Source organism: Nicotiana tabacum, chromosome 10, assembly GCF_000715075.1.
Source record: "Nicotiana tabacum cultivar K326 chromosome 10, ASM71507v2, whole genome shotgun sequence".
NCBI lineage: Eukaryota > Viridiplantae > Streptophyta > Magnoliopsida > Solanales > Solanaceae > Nicotiana > Nicotiana tabacum.
In genome coordinates, this window is record NC_134089.1 from 133,646,097 (window position 1) to 133,661,610 (window position 15,514).

General features: G+C 36.1%; 1 protein-coding gene across 3 annotated transcripts; it reads right to left on the minus strand.

Annotated features, from left to right (window-relative positions):
• Window positions 1–125: 125 nt before the first annotated feature.
• On the minus strand, window positions 126–6,405 carry LOC107806833 (putative galacturonosyltransferase 15). 3 transcript variants are annotated; one of them, XM_075223318.1, is made up of 7 exons: window positions 6,222–6,405; window positions 5,583–5,957; window positions 5,438–5,481; window positions 3,775–3,945; window positions 1,445–2,026; window positions 1,042–1,344; window positions 126–685 (listed from the first exon to the last, which is right to left on the minus strand). In XM_075223318.1, exons 2-7 carry the CDS (start codon window positions 5,839–5,841, stop codon window positions 398–400), a joined length of 1,647 nt encoding a protein of 548 aa, XP_075079419.1. In that variant the 5' UTR covers window positions 5,842–5,957; window positions 6,222–6,405; the 3' UTR covers window positions 126–397. The 3 variants fall into 3 exon arrangements, with proteins under 3 accessions (XP_075079419.1, XP_075079421.1, XP_075079420.1); XM_075223320.1 differs by having other exon boundaries at window positions 3,775–3,940; window positions 6,222–6,403; XM_075223319.1 differs by lacking the exon at window positions 6,222–6,405 and having other exon boundaries at window positions 5,583–6,215.
• Window positions 6,406–15,514: the final 9,109 nt, after the last annotated feature.

The window sequence follows — 15,514 nt, forward strand, 5'->3', positions numbered from 1 at the left end:
CTGCCCAGGATAATTATACTTATCCACTTTAAGAATGTTGTTGTTTTAGACAACTTCCTAGCTTAGTCGAATGTCGAAACTAAGCTACATATGAGTACAATATATAGAAAGATGAAGAGTTTTCAAGGAGTAGAATAATTAAGATATTATTATAGGTACGGAAACGTGGAAAAAAGACTTTACAATAGCTTTATATCTATCAACCTAATACACGAAAGTTGTCAAACATCTAGGCTGTGTAGTGTATGGCACGCTAGCTTAGTCTATACAGTGACTACAGTGGTGTGATCGGAGACTGAAGGCTGTACCTTCTTCCCTCCAACTCAGAATATATCTTAAGACTAAATTACGACATATTTCACGTTGAGAGTGAGACTGAGTCCCCTTCCATTCACTTTCACCCCACGATTCCACATTTCCTAACGTATTCGTTTGAGAAATTTACATGGCGACTCCATAAGCTTCGTATCTCAGGGCTTCCAATCTCAAGCCATGGCTTGGCTGGTCCACTGAAATGTACAACAGCTACGTTTTCCAGTATAGACTCTGTAACATTCATAATAGATCGATAACCTAAACCAGCAATGTGCCACGAAGGATCAATCCTATGCACATGACCCTCAAAAGCAATCAGGGAAGGTGGAAGTGCTCCAGGATTCCACAGTTCAAAACCAGAGTTGAGACTCTGCAAAATAGAATTAAGATTTCAAAGTCATGATATCGTCAAAACACACTGTTAAAGCAGCTTCTTAAAATAAATAAGAATGGACAAGTCCACTAGATTTCCATAAGATTGATCGTTCCTCTTTTATTTATGAACAGAAAGCTGGAAAACCTGTCTGAAGAGATATAAGCTAGCAGTTGTGTAGTTTCACATGATAATCGACACAAAATGCTCTACTTTCAAACATTCTGCAGCAGCAGCTATGCATAACGCACATCCCAAGTATTCGTGAGACCCTTGTAATAGGCATTTAGAACTAATAATAACAAGGCAAGTTATAATTTTGATTCAACATATTCAGGTTGATCTATACTTACAAGTTTAAGCCAGTGATGGTAAGTCGCAGTGATGTTAGTCTTTCTCCAAGCTTGAAGATCAAAGACATTCATTCCATAAAGCCATCCACAACGATCATAATCCAGCTTAGATGATATAACAGGGCTCGTAAAGTTGAAGTAATCCTTGTACTTTCTTCCGGGGCAACAGCCATCTCCACAGCCCGAGTCAAAAGCTGCACCAACAACTTTCCCGTTGAGATCCAGTTCCCATAGAGATGATAAATCATGCTGTACTACAGTATCATCGTCCAAAAATATAATCTTGTTCAGATCTGGAAAGAGCTGTGAACCCATGAAATTATATGAGAAAATCAATTATTCATTGAATGTCCTTATTGAAGATCATTTTGTTGGTGAAAACAATGTTAAATTAAGCAATTACCTCGGGGATATAGATGCGCAGATGATTCAAAAGGGATGCACAGCTAGGCCGTAGATACTGCAAATCCTTATCATTTTCATACTCGTTTGCCAAAGTTTCCCTCTTCATGCGGTCAAATTTGTGTCTACAGATTAATCGATGGATCTCTATCATCTCCTTAATCCCGATATTCACCTCATGAGACCAATCATACTGATGCAATCCTCTTACTTCCAGGACAGCTGAATTAACTGAGCTCACGGCAAACCATGCATGCATCGCGGTGTATGTCTTCTTATCAGTAACTATATGAAATACCAATCTTTCTGGGATACTTGAGCTTTTGATGGTTGAGGAAACTACAACAGACGCAACAAGTACATTGTCTGTTAAAAGAACTACGTGATGGAAGGAAGGGTCAGTGAGGCGTGAAACATATTGAGGGGGAGGCAAGCGAGAACGTGCAGCAGCATTTTCAGCATATTCTTCAGCTAACTTGAGAGATAGGCAATGTATGCCCTTTGGTACACCGTGAGAAGCTAAATGCCAGAAAATAGACTCACGTTGTCTAGCTGATTCTACCAATTGCTCCATCTTCACTATCTAAACAAAGGAAAGACGCATACAACTTTTTCAAATATTTATAACAATCCAACGGTGCTACATTTAATTTGCTATGACCTACTCTATAATCGAGAAATTTTCAGCGAGTTAAAAAAAGAAGTCATGTCACTTATAAGGTAGTGAACTGATTGTTAAGTGTCCGGAAAGAACACGGTCCCAAGTATGTATTTATAAGGTAGTGAACTGATTGTTAAGTGTCCGGAACGAACATGGTCCCAAGTATGTATTTTCAATTAAAAATGCAAGTAGAATTTGGAAGAGAAGCTCAGGAAAGGCCAACATTGAGTTTCTAACATCCTAGAATGACTGCGTACGATAGACTCTTGTGGTCCAGCCCTTCCCCGGACCCCGTGCATAGCAGGAGCTTAGTGCACCGGGCTGCCCTTTAGAGAAGAACCTAAATGAAATTCTGGTTTCAGGTTGATAAGAATTTCTTCTCTTTAATTTCCTCTATTAGTCCTATATATCTGTGAATCTCGCTACTTGCAAGGAATCAGAGTAAGGACTCACTCTGTTCATCAGCATTGACTCAATTCCTAGTTCAATATACTTTAAACATAACCAAAAACTGGCTTAAATAGCTTTGGGTCCAAACTGCCAAAAATCTTCCGTAAGATGCTTATTCCTTCACAGGTAAAGAAAGATTTGGACTTCTCAGCATTTCAGACTCGGCTTCAGGATATAGAAGCAGGGTATGGTGTGGTTGTTTGGTTCACAACCAGGATATATAATCCCGGGATTAAAACCAGGACTATAACCTTGACAACTATCACACCTTCTATATTTAATAAGTTATATTAACAATTTTTGTATAAAAATAATACAGGATAAATTTAATTCCAAAATCTATACCGGGATAACTCTCCAGAGTCCCTTGAACCAGGCCTACATTGATACAATACCCTTACTTAGAAAGACGATGCAAATAAGCTATTAGAACTGCCATCTAAGCTTCTAAAATTAGTAGTTTGATTAAATTTGATAGTCTCCTGACATGTAGTTGAACAAGGAAACGATAAGATTTTGAAATTTGGGTTTTCTTGGCTAGTGGAGCCAGATGAGGACAAAAATATTGATACCCTGACAATGCAAATGCTGGTTCCACGAAGGTGGAAAACAGTTTCTATGTGAAGTTTCCATTTTTCAGACATTAAGCAGAGCTTTGACAGACCTGAAAATTAAGTAGGAAGATTTTCCGAAATGGCATGATCGATAATATCTACTCCTATAAGTTAACTGAAAATTGACATTTTTTAGAATCTCTGGCTCAGACTTTAGTGCCCAATAATTTAATTGCTTAATGTAGCTGTCTGCTAAAGTTGTAACTACAGAACATTTGCAATCATAGGATTGTCTTAGCTCGTATTATTGGTAGGTAAAGAGAATACTTTTACACAGAGGGCCAAGGCCAACAAGTAGATTGGGCCCATTACGCATTCCAAAACAAACATGCGGCACTGCTTGAGTGATGGAGCATTGCAGGCAGTCTGATTATTCATGTGACAAAGTGGCCTACTTGTGCATTTTCTATTCAAGATTCTCCAACCAAAGAGGAACGGATAAAAAGATTGGGGAAAAAAAATTTATTGTCCAGCTACATAGAAACTAAAGTACAAGGTTAGGTATATGCGAATTATGGCTGCAGTTCAGAAATAAGAAGAAATGACATTCAAGAAAAGCGAACTAAATGTAAAGTGGAAAGCAGGGAGTAAAAGGTTGCTTGTTACCATAGCTTTAGTTTTGAAAGCGAAAGCTTTGATGTCTTGTCCACTAGAGGTCATGTCCTTCACAAGATCATTGAATGAGGATGGTAATGAAGTTGAACTCTCTATCCCTCCTTTTCCATCCTCACCATCACTTGTTGCCTCCAGCAATGCCAGCATCAACTCTTCTCTGAGCTTTTTCACCGTACGGTCAAAAGGAGGAAAATTAGCATCAGAAATAGTAACGACAAAAGTTGGGGAATCATGTTGATAAAGACTCACTTAGACCAAACCACATTTTTAATGAAATTAAGTGACCAAAATTGATATAAAAATATGTACTTATTAATTAACTATTGGTAAGTAATAGTACTACTTAATAATAATGGATATAAAGACAGTTATTACGTAGTTATTGGATTAATGTAAAGTTATTCTATCAATGGGCAATAGCGATGTGAAAGGCCAACCAATCTCTTAAATAATTACGTCAAGTGGGCATCCTACTGATTACTGAAAGTGATTTTTCTAAGAGCAATTTTGACTTGTACTGAAGCAGTGTCTCCCACTTTTTCTTAATTACTATACTAGCTCTCTAGCATTAAAGATCAAGTGGGACTAGAAAGTCAAGAATAAAAATGGAACAACATTACTTAATCCTAGTCAGGATAATAGGTTAAAACATGAATCATGATGTGGCTTACTAGTGACAAGATATCTGTACAGAAACCAACAAGTGGATGTCAATTACCGACAATTCCTTTAAATCCGGTTATCCTTGGAACTAAATAAGAATAATACTTGAGTTGTACTTACGTATAGTAGATATGGGCAAGGACCTAGTTTGATATTTACTCTTTTGCATACAAATCCTAGAACTCTATCGGTTAGCTAAAAATTATATAGTAGTAGGAATTATAGTATAGGAGTGAAACCAAGTTCAGTAGACTCGTGTTCCCTTGAAATAATTTTTTTCCTACACTTCTCTAGTGTCATCCTCTGCAACATTGGGAGACCTAAATTAAGTAGTAAGGAATTGAAACTTTTTAAGTGTAGTTATAATGAAAAACAATGGCGACAATTTACTTTTTGATTATATTTTGTCAATATGGATGAGCATAAAATTTATATTCCAAAATATGAAAGTAAAATTTTTCATGTGTACACCCCCTACCAGTGGGGGTGCCACCTTATGCTAAGGAGCCGTTGAAAAATTATTAGACTATTTAGCTAGGTTAAAATTTTGTTTTTATTATATGTTGACTCTTTTTATTTTTATATTTTGACACCCACGCTTGGCTCCACTGCTGCTCCTACACTATCAAACATGTATGAATTTGGCATTCTGACCAAATAGAGTCGAAAAATCAAAATACTTTCACTTCGTAATCTTCTCCTATTCCCCTTCCTTCCCTCACCCAATGTATATTTTTTATATAAAGAAAACACTTTCTGGCATGCAAACAATTTTAACTCTGGAATAAAAAAGAAAAACAAATTTTATCCAAATTCTGAAGGTGCTTCCACGTGGACAATAGTAAAACTAGCACGTGATACTGAAAAACTCCCAAAAAATGAGGCAACCAAAAAATTGTTACATCTAATATTTCGATATTTTAATCACCGCAAGGATAATGACATTGAGTAGATTATATTTTAAATTATCAGAAAGAGGAAAATGATTTACCACAGCCGAGTCACTCCCGCCGAAAATCCTCCATCCCAAACAACCTGTAATTCAAAACAATTGAAATAAAAATTATTAACCAAAAAACGAAAAACACATTAAGAAGCAAAAGAAATATATTAAATACAATCGGAAAATAGTTTACCGATAGAGGAAGAGCAAAAAGCGGCTGATTCGAGCATGATAAAGGTAATTCTGAAAAAGAGTAACGATAAAAGTAAACCGAGAACCAAAATAGCCGGCAATAATAACGTCCGGTAAGATATCCGGCGAATCCCCGGCGATGATCCCTTCCCTTTCATGCCAACCAGCAATCCTAAACCACCTCCGCCGCTCGTGACGGCGGCGGAACTCGATATTGTCAGTTTTTTAATTCCTGTCGCCGATATGTACAACTTCATCATCTAATCAATACAAAACTTCAGTTTCCGCTTCTTCTTCCATACAAAAAGAATCATCTCTTCTCATCTCCAGCTTCAGATCCGTTTTTTCAATTGATCCTTCATTACGCACCCATCCTCTGCTTCAGCCAGCATACATCGCAAGCACGCACATATACACAGAGAGAGAGTTAGAGACAGCGAATATCACGGACACAATCACAGCTATCGAGAAATTTCAAATAATTGTTCAAAACAGTGAATGATCCAAAAGCCACAAAAACTACGAGCGTCAGTCCAAAAATAGTCAAAATCAATATGTTATAGTTTCAATCTAATATCCAACAGTCAATCGTTTCTCTTTCTATGTAATAACCGAAAAAGCATTGGAAGAGAAACTTTACCTAGCACAGAATCTGGTTGCTCATTGATCTTCAGCAGCTTAATAATGAAAATAGAAGGTGGTGATCACACTCTTTGGGCAGTGTAAAGGTTTCATAGGGGGTGGGGACAGAAAGAGTGCCAAAGCCGAAAAGCCAAAACTGATAGCCGCGTTAAATGCTGAGAGAGAAATTAGATGATAGATTTGGACTACAGAGTCCTACATCTACAACAATTTTTCTACGTACACGGGATAAATTATTTTAATTCCTCTTTTACCCTTTATATTTTCTCTTAGTTTACGATTTTGCCCTTTTACATCACCGACACATGGGGACGTTATGATTTTTCTCCCTCCTCCGCCATTTGTCGACAAATAACCCAATGTACGAACTTTTCTTCCAAGCAATAGTAATCGAATCAATCAGATTATGCCACGTGTTCAAATGGATCCCCGAATGAATACGAGAGGAATGAAATAGTGTAATACTCCCTAAGTTTCATATTACTAAAGCGCTCTACGCGTGTACCCCGTCAGAATAAGTAAAGTTTTTAAATCATATAATTATTATATTAAAAGTTATAATTAAGTTATATAGTAAAAGTAAAAGAAAAAAAATATAAATTTCTGAAAATTACGATATTGATCTTATTGGGTTAACTCAATAAAGGAAAAAACTTTCACATAAAAATTCTCAAATTATGTCAATCAGTATACTACACTTAAATTTGTTACATTATATATAAATAATCTTTTAGAAATTTATTATATATCTACCTGTATTTTTTTTTTAAAATTGTTGTATTCTTAAAATGTTAATTAGCACATATTCGTTTGTAAATTCAATCCTTGAAATCATGTGCCACAAGTGTTCTAATACCAACATGGTAGTAAAGTCATACAAGCCAATGAAAATATTTAGTAATTTTTTTAAAAGAAAATTTAAAGGAAATACTTGAACCCATAATAAGGATTGAACATATTAAAACGAATTATTTGATAATGCACTGATATATTTTGATCCAATCGGAATGAGCGTACTAACAAAATATTAAGCCAAGCCAGTAACTTTTTATTTTGTCATCACGTTTGAACGAGTTAGACTCCTCCAATGTTGCAGTTTTCTTCTGGAGAACGATAGTCCTCCAACAATAATATATTAAATTAGCCTATAATTTAAGTAAATTGGTATTACACAATATCTCAATCTCAAGGCTCGAGGAGTAAAAATAATATATATATATATATATATATATATATATATATATATATATATATATATAGTTGAACTGCAACAAAGGCAATACCTTTCAAGACGTACGAAAATTAGACACCGCATAAAAGAGATTACATAAAATAAAATTTATGAGATAAGAAAAATTATTTACCTGAATCAATAAAACTGTCATAATTTCGTACACAGGGATGCTAATTACCAAAGGCTACTCTTGAAGAACACAAATTTAAAATTATAATATAGTAAAGTAAAAGAGGTAATCAAATTAACTTTTTCATACCAAATACGAGCAGCTTGGGCTGGCATAACAAGTAGTAATTTTAACTATAAACATAGAACAAAAATAATCTTCTATTGATAAAATCTTCAATTGTTATGACTTAGAATACCTAACCAATTTTATGTTATGAATGCAATGATTGAAACAACATGTACAATATGTGTAAATAAGTCAATTTTAAACTAATGATCATATATATCAGATATTATAAACAAAAATTACAATTGACAACTTTTCAATTTGCAGTTATTTGCTTAATCTTGAGAACATGTTATAGGTTAGAAAATTTACCTCAAAATCACACGTAAATTTATCTATATAGATGTCTATACTACGAAGAGCTTATGATAAAAAATATAAAAATTGTGGTTCCTCTTATAGATGTGGTCAGCTCCTTATTGACCACCTTATTCTAAACTATTTTGGTCCTAAAATTCTAAAATCCTAAAGAGAAGACATAAAACCTACTATTGATAATCTGAACCTAAACGAAATCCTCAACCTAATTAAACAAAGTAAAGATACAATGTAAGTAAAGCATTACTATAAAGTAAGAAAATCTATTCTAGTCTAGAATCCTAAACCTAAGCGAAACAAAAAATATACAAAAAAATACGGAAAGAATCCTAAACAAACATGAACCAAAAGGAAATCACACGCTATTATATTTTTTCTTAAAATAAAAAAATTAATTACTACAATTACAATTTTATCCAATGTAGAATTCACTTACGAAGGGTAAAAAAGACGATTAACATTTCGATAGGGCTTTCGTGCTTTTAATATAGTATAGATAGATAGATCTAGGAGTTTAAGAAAAAAGAAGAAGACTTTTGAAACTTGTGGTCTTAGAAGCTTAAGGGGTAAAAAGTTTGTGAGACCATGACATTTGTGTGGCTATAAAAGTTTCTCATGAAGGGTAAATGGATAAAATGAAAGAGTTTAAAGTTGAATTATTTCCAAATTTAAAAATGTATCATTTATTTTGAAACATACTAAAAAGGAAAGTACCTTATTTAATTAGGTAATAATTTAACTAATTAATGGAGCAGACTTGTCATTAATATTTGCTTAAAGAGGGAAAAATACCGTATGAAATTCCAATTCCCTATAACAAATCGAAATCTGAGAATTTTCAGCTCATGTGCTGTTTTCATCTGACTTCTGTATTCTGCAAAGGAACACAAGTTCGTGATCCTTGTGTAGATTGACCGACCAAAGATATTTTAAAGTTGTATTTCAACCTTAGAAATGTTCAGTACGAGACACTGAAGTCAATTACTCAAATGATCATTCAATTATCTTAATTATCTCCTAAAATTACTTTACTTTTGTTTGTAACAACAAAGTCACTGAATTATGCCTATTGCACTCAGAAGGTCACTCAACTAGATTTTCCAAATTTTAGATTGTCAAATACCTATTTTACCCTCTAAATTATAAATATTTATCTTCTTTTTTTAAAAACAACTTTTTAATATTATGATTTTCTCTTTTAATTTATATTATGGACTTACCTATAGAATAAATAAATATTATTTATAAATTAAAAAATAGAAAGTATTTAAGCATATATAATGCTGGAATAACAAAATAATGAGCATAGTAAAAAAATAATTAGAATAATATGTTAGTAATAATAATTTTAGTATTAACAACAAAAATTCACAAATTTATTTGCACAATTCAGAATGAAGAGAAAATAAATATTGTAAAATATATATTCCATGCACGTAATATAAAAATAATTATTTAAATGAAGGTATTTTTATAATATACATTATATATTCTTGAAAATTATGCTCAATTATATTATTTATATTCCATGCAGTCATGCACGACTTAAATAGGGATAGATTCATTCATAAAAGGTTAGGGGGGCATTACATCGCTGTTAGTAATAGCAGGGATAATACTACGGTTCCCAAGTACTGCTTATATATTACATATAGAGCTTGATATTAGTCTAGTAGTTAAAACTTCATTTTTGTCATCTTGGATTGCCTTCTTTGCTGCGTCCGGAGGTGAGTGCAAATAGTAGTTGTAGAGCTTAGGTGATGCTTGGAACCCCATTTACACAACACGTGTGCCACCTTGTTGCCTTCGCGGAAACTATGCCGGATCACTGGATTTCCCAGTTTTTTCAACAAGTACCTGCATTCTAAGATAGTGTTAATATAGGCGGGGGATATATTGTGTTGAAGCAGTTTAATTATATCCGTTGAATCAGTGTCAATCTCCAGTGGTGCTAGTCATTGTTCATATGCCAAATTCAAACCTGCCTGGAGTGCTTGCAATTCTGCATGTGTGGAGTTATAGGCTTTGATCCTGTTGAAGAAGCCTATAATCCAGTCTCCACCACTGTTTCTAATTACACCCCCAATGCCTCCCGTATTATGTTTATCCATGGAGGCATCAATATTTAGTTTATACTTGTGAGATGGTGGTGGGTACCACTTGATGTATACCGGAGTTTTGTGTGTTGTGCCTTTATAGTTGGATGCTAATAACTTAAATTCAATGGCTCGTGTATTAACCATGTGATAGTTTATGGTGTTTGAAGAATTATGAAAGCAACTATTGTTTCTATTTAGCTAGAGGTGTCATATTGCAAAAGAAAATACATCCTCCCAGGTTATGAAGCTATGGTTAACTGGTATTTGGAGGTTTTTAATAGCTAAAAGCCAGTATTTGTTGTGAGGGATGTTGTTAGTGTTCATGCTTACAGTCTCCCAAAATATCTGGGCTACGGAACATTCTAGGAAGATGTGAGTTATGGTTTCTTCTGCTCTCTTACAAATTGCGCAAGTATTCTCCATTGTAACTCCGATTTGCTGAAGGTAGGAGTTTGTGGGCAGCCTATTTTTAAAACACTGCCATAGGAAAAATTTGATTTTATTTAGGGTGTGTAGTTTCCAGATCCAATCATAATCAGTTGTTTTTAGGATGTGTTGGTGCAGTACTTTGTAGACTGAGTGGGTGGTAAAGGTGCCATTTGTGTTTGGCATCCACAGGGGTGTGTCCACTGCATAGGGGTTTTGTGTGAGGGGGCTGGCAGTGATGTCTGAGGTAACATTGGTGGGTAGTTCAAATGATATTTTTGACCAGTCCCACCGATTATTTACCTAGACCTGATCAAGAGTCAAGTTGCTCTCATTTTTGGTTAGAGGACCATGAATGATTGAGCGGATATTCGTTTTGTTTGGGGCCCAGCAGCCGTAGTAGAAGTTTATGGATTTTTCATTTCCAATATCCCAAGCAAGTCCCTTGCTGATGGTTTCCCACCCTTTCATGACATTTTGCCAAATGAAGGAGGTGACCTTGATATTGGTCCTGTTACAGTTGTTCTGGATTAGAGTATCTGCCCACAGTGTGGATGAGTTGGTAAATAGTCTCCAAACCAGACCTGCTAGGATGGCTTGGTTTTTATGCCATGCTTTTGGTATCCCTAGGCCACTTAGGTCCTTTGGAGGGTTAAAATATCCCACGAAACGTAGTGGATCTTTCTTTTAGTAGCGGTTGTCCCCCAAATAAAATCCAGCTGGATTTTGTCAATTTGGTGAAGGGTTTTCTTTGGGAGGGATATGTATTGCATGTTATGGTTAGGGATAGCATTGAGGGATGCTTTTGCAAGGGTTGCTCGTCCTGCAAGTGTCAGAAAGTTTGTTTTCCAGCTAGAGAGCTTATTTCTCAAGTTGTCAATTACAAATTGAAAATCCAATGGTTTGGGCCTATTATTGATAATTGGGAAGCTCAAATATTTTTCAAACTGGGTGGTCTGTTTAATGTTAAAAAGGTTGATTATGTAGTCTTTTAGGGTAGTGGAGCAATCCAGAGAATAGAATTTTTGATTTATTGTTATTGATTTTGTGGCCTGAGAGGGAGCAAAAGATTGTTAGAGAATGATGAATAGAATTGATTGTTTTCCTATTTGCTTGGGTCGTGAATGTTAAATCGTCTGCGTAAAAGATATGTGATACTAGGGGTCTTTTTGGTCCAATTTTGATTGGGTTCCATAGGGAAATATCGACTTGGTAATGTATGTAAACTGATAGCAATTCCATGGTAAGGATGAACAGATAGGGGGATAGTAGATCCCCTTGTATGATCCCTCTCGATGGTTCAAAGTAATTTGTTTGTCCCCCATTGACTAAGACGGCTATTTGACTAGTGGTTATGCAGTTCATGATCAGGGATGTGATTTTTGGTGGGAATTTAAAGAAAATGAGGGCTTTGTACACAAAAGACCATTCTAACCTATCAAAAGCTTTTTCAAGGTCTATTTTAATAATTAATTGACCATTTCTCCCCTTTTTATTTTTTGAATTGGTTGATCACTTCTTGTATAATAATTCCATTATCACAAGCCCTCCTATCTTTTAAGAAACTTGCTTGACAAGGACTGATTAGTTCAGGAAGAAAAGGCTTGATCCTGTTGACAATTATTTTGGTGATTATTTCGTAAGTGGTGTTGCAAAGGCCTATTGATCTAAAATTATTGAGATTGTTTGCATGTTTAAATTTGGGAATGAGGCAGAGGAGAGTTTGGTTTATTTCCTTAGGGATTCTGGATAGGGAGAAAGCTTCTTTGCATAGTCGTATGACAGAAGGACCCACAATATTCCAGTGACGTTGATAGAATATTGGGTGCATGCCATCCGTCCCCGGGGCCTTGTGTGACTTGAAGGAGTATACTGCAGAAATAATTTCATGAGTGGTTAGAGGTCTATCTAAGGATGAGAGATTTATATTGGAGAAACTTTTGTAGGCACTATTGATAGTATTCCATTCCGATAGTGTATGGTTGGTGGCGAATATGTCTTTGAAGTAGAGGTGTGTATGTTCAATGATTTTTTGGCGATTTGTGATCCAGTTATCTGAATTATCTTTGAAAAAGGAGATACTATTATGCCTTCGCCTGTTAAGGACAGATATGTGAAAAAAATTTGTATTTGCGTCCCCCTCATTGAGCCAGTTTATCCGAGATCTAATTTTCCAATAATCTTCCTCTAGTCGGAGGATATTGTTATACTCAATAATAAGAGTATGTTCTAAGTTTCTAAGGTAGGTGCTAAAGGTGTATCTAGGTGAGTTTTGGATACCCTTAATTCTATCAAGTAATCTCTTCTTATTAGCAAAGATATTACCAAAATTTTGGGCACTCCATTCACTAACATTATCTTTGAAGCAAGCTTGGGTATCATTAAGGTTTCTATTATTCCAACTTTTCTCAACAATTTTACTAAACTCCAGGTGGCTTAGCCAATATTTTTCTAATCTAAAAGGTTTTTTTGGTAAATGTCCTAGTGTTTGTAAGTCTAAATAGTAAAGGGTTATGATCTGAGTATGTTTTTAGGAGATGAGTAACTAGCACTGACGGGTATTGTTCTAGACAGGACTCATTTGCAAGGCATCGATCTTGTCTTTCTAGTATGAGACCTTGCCTCATATGGTTGGACCATGTGTATCTAGTGCCTTTAAAACCTAGATCAATTAAGTTACAGTGGTTGACACAAGACCTAAAATTTGAAGATCTATTTCTGTTAACACTTATGCCTCCCCATTTCTCATTTTGATTTAGTACATCGTTGAAATCACCACCCATCATCCAGGGTCCTTTATAATTTGCAAAAATATTTTTAAGGTTATTCCATAAGTCTAATCTATTTACCAAGGAGTTGCTAGCATAAATAGAACTAAAAAGTCAAGGATTATGATTTGGCAATACCTGGACTAGTGCATGAAGCTCCTGGTCAGTTTGCCTAACTCTCTCCACAGCTATCAATGTGTCAACCCACATGATCACCATTCCTCCAGCTCGTCCTACAGCTGGATTTTCTATATAGTCAAAGAAGTTGAAATCTTCCCTAAGGCTTGCATGGTTGTCCATTTTTGTCTCCAATAGTGTCACCATGCATGGATTGTGGTTGTTGACAAGTTCCCTAAAGTTGCGTCTGAATTCTGCATTGTTTGCACCCCTTACATTCCAAATGATTATGCTAGTAGGTGTATTCATGAGATGAGAGTGATTTTGGAGGGTAGGGACATAATTTTCCCTTCATGAGGGGGCTGCCCCTCAGTGTTGGATTCAGTAGCACTGCATATTTTACTGTCATGGTGTTGATTGGTGGAGTTATCTTTATTGAGCATTTTGGAGTGACACTGGACAGCGTAGTATGTATTTCCTGTCCTCCCTCTCCGAAAAGATCATAAGGTCTATATCTCTTATTGTTGATATTTCTGTGAAAGAGCTTCTTCCTAGAGGGGGAGGTATCACTATTTTTTCTGCCTTTGGAATTTCCTGGTCCCCGTTTGGACCTTGTTCCATTGGAGGGTCCATATGAGTGGGAGGTTGTGTTTGTTGTGGTGTCCAAGGGAAGAATAAAGGGTTCATCTCTGTCACCTCCTGTGATGGGAAAAAAGGGAGGTCGAACATTTAGTTCATGTTCAGGAGGGAATTGAAGTGTTGTGGGAGATTCCAATAGTTGTGCATTGTGTGGTAAAGGGCAGGGGCTACTGTTGGGGCTAGAGGGTCGAGAATGTTTGCCATCCACATATGATTCATGTAATTGTACATGGCCATTCTAATCCCCTCCGCCACTACTTGTGCTAAGAAGTTTGGGTTTTGTATGATTATCATGACTTCCTGCCCCTCTATCATCATTGAGAAGAAAAGGGCTTGACCTTGGAGTCCCTGCTCGATCCATGAGGTAGGTTGATGATCCGGGTGTTGTGGTTGAGTTGCATAAACTAGATTCGGGTTGTGCATGGGATTGTTTGGATTGTTGGAATTCACTGTTGGAATGTGGAAGGAGTGTCTGGGCACTTTGTGAGTTAATAGTGTCAGTCGAGACCTTTTGTTCAGTGGTAGTAGAAGATTTGGCATTTGATTGTTGGGAGTTAATTATTAAAAGGTTTTTGGAGGGCTGCTGAAAAGGTGAGGGGAATGATTGTGTATCTTTTGTATTAGATTCAAGATGGGTTTGATTGGGTGGGGTTGGCGTGTGTGAGTATATAACATCCGTTTGGTTAGTTGTGTCCATAGGTTTTGCCATTTGGACAGTGTCCATTGACAAGTGTGTGCATGTGTAATTCATGGTGTCCGATTTGTCACCTGGATATTGAGGGTTGAGTGCATGCATGGAGTGATACAAGTGTACTGCATGGTTATCAATAGCTTCTAGACATAATGACAACTTGTCATGCAAGTGTACTGCATGGTTATTGGTTGAGGCCACCTAATAGACACATGGCATTTCAGGTGTGGCTTGGTTTCTTGGATGTATCGAAGAGTCCTTGTATGAGGGAGAGGAAGGGTTTTGTTGTTTCAGAGGAATATTTGTCGAAATTTCCATCTCTTCGTCTTCCTCAAGTTCCTGAAGAGATTTGAATTTGTTATTGAGAGGTTGGGATTGGCTGGGGATGTGATGGTCTGTTATTCTAGTTGAGTTCCCAGTTGAGTGCATAATTTTTCGATTTTTGACAGAGTGTGTTGGGGTGTTTCTTAAAGATTGGGATTCATCAGTTTCTTTCAATCTATAGGAAAGTTTTTGAGTGTGGAGATACTTACCTGTGGTTGCTTCAAAGATTTTGACCTTAATACCTGTGTGTCTGTTTTGAATGCCTTGGTGAAGAGGTCTCTGTGGTGCTATGCTACTCCTTGTTGCTACTGGGTGTGGTGTGTTTGCATGTGTTTTATTCTTCTTATGGAACGCAATTGTTTGCCACCGGTTAGTTGGGGTGTTGGGGGTAACCGACGTGTGTTATAGGTCTGGAGATGCTGGTGTAAGTTTGGTGT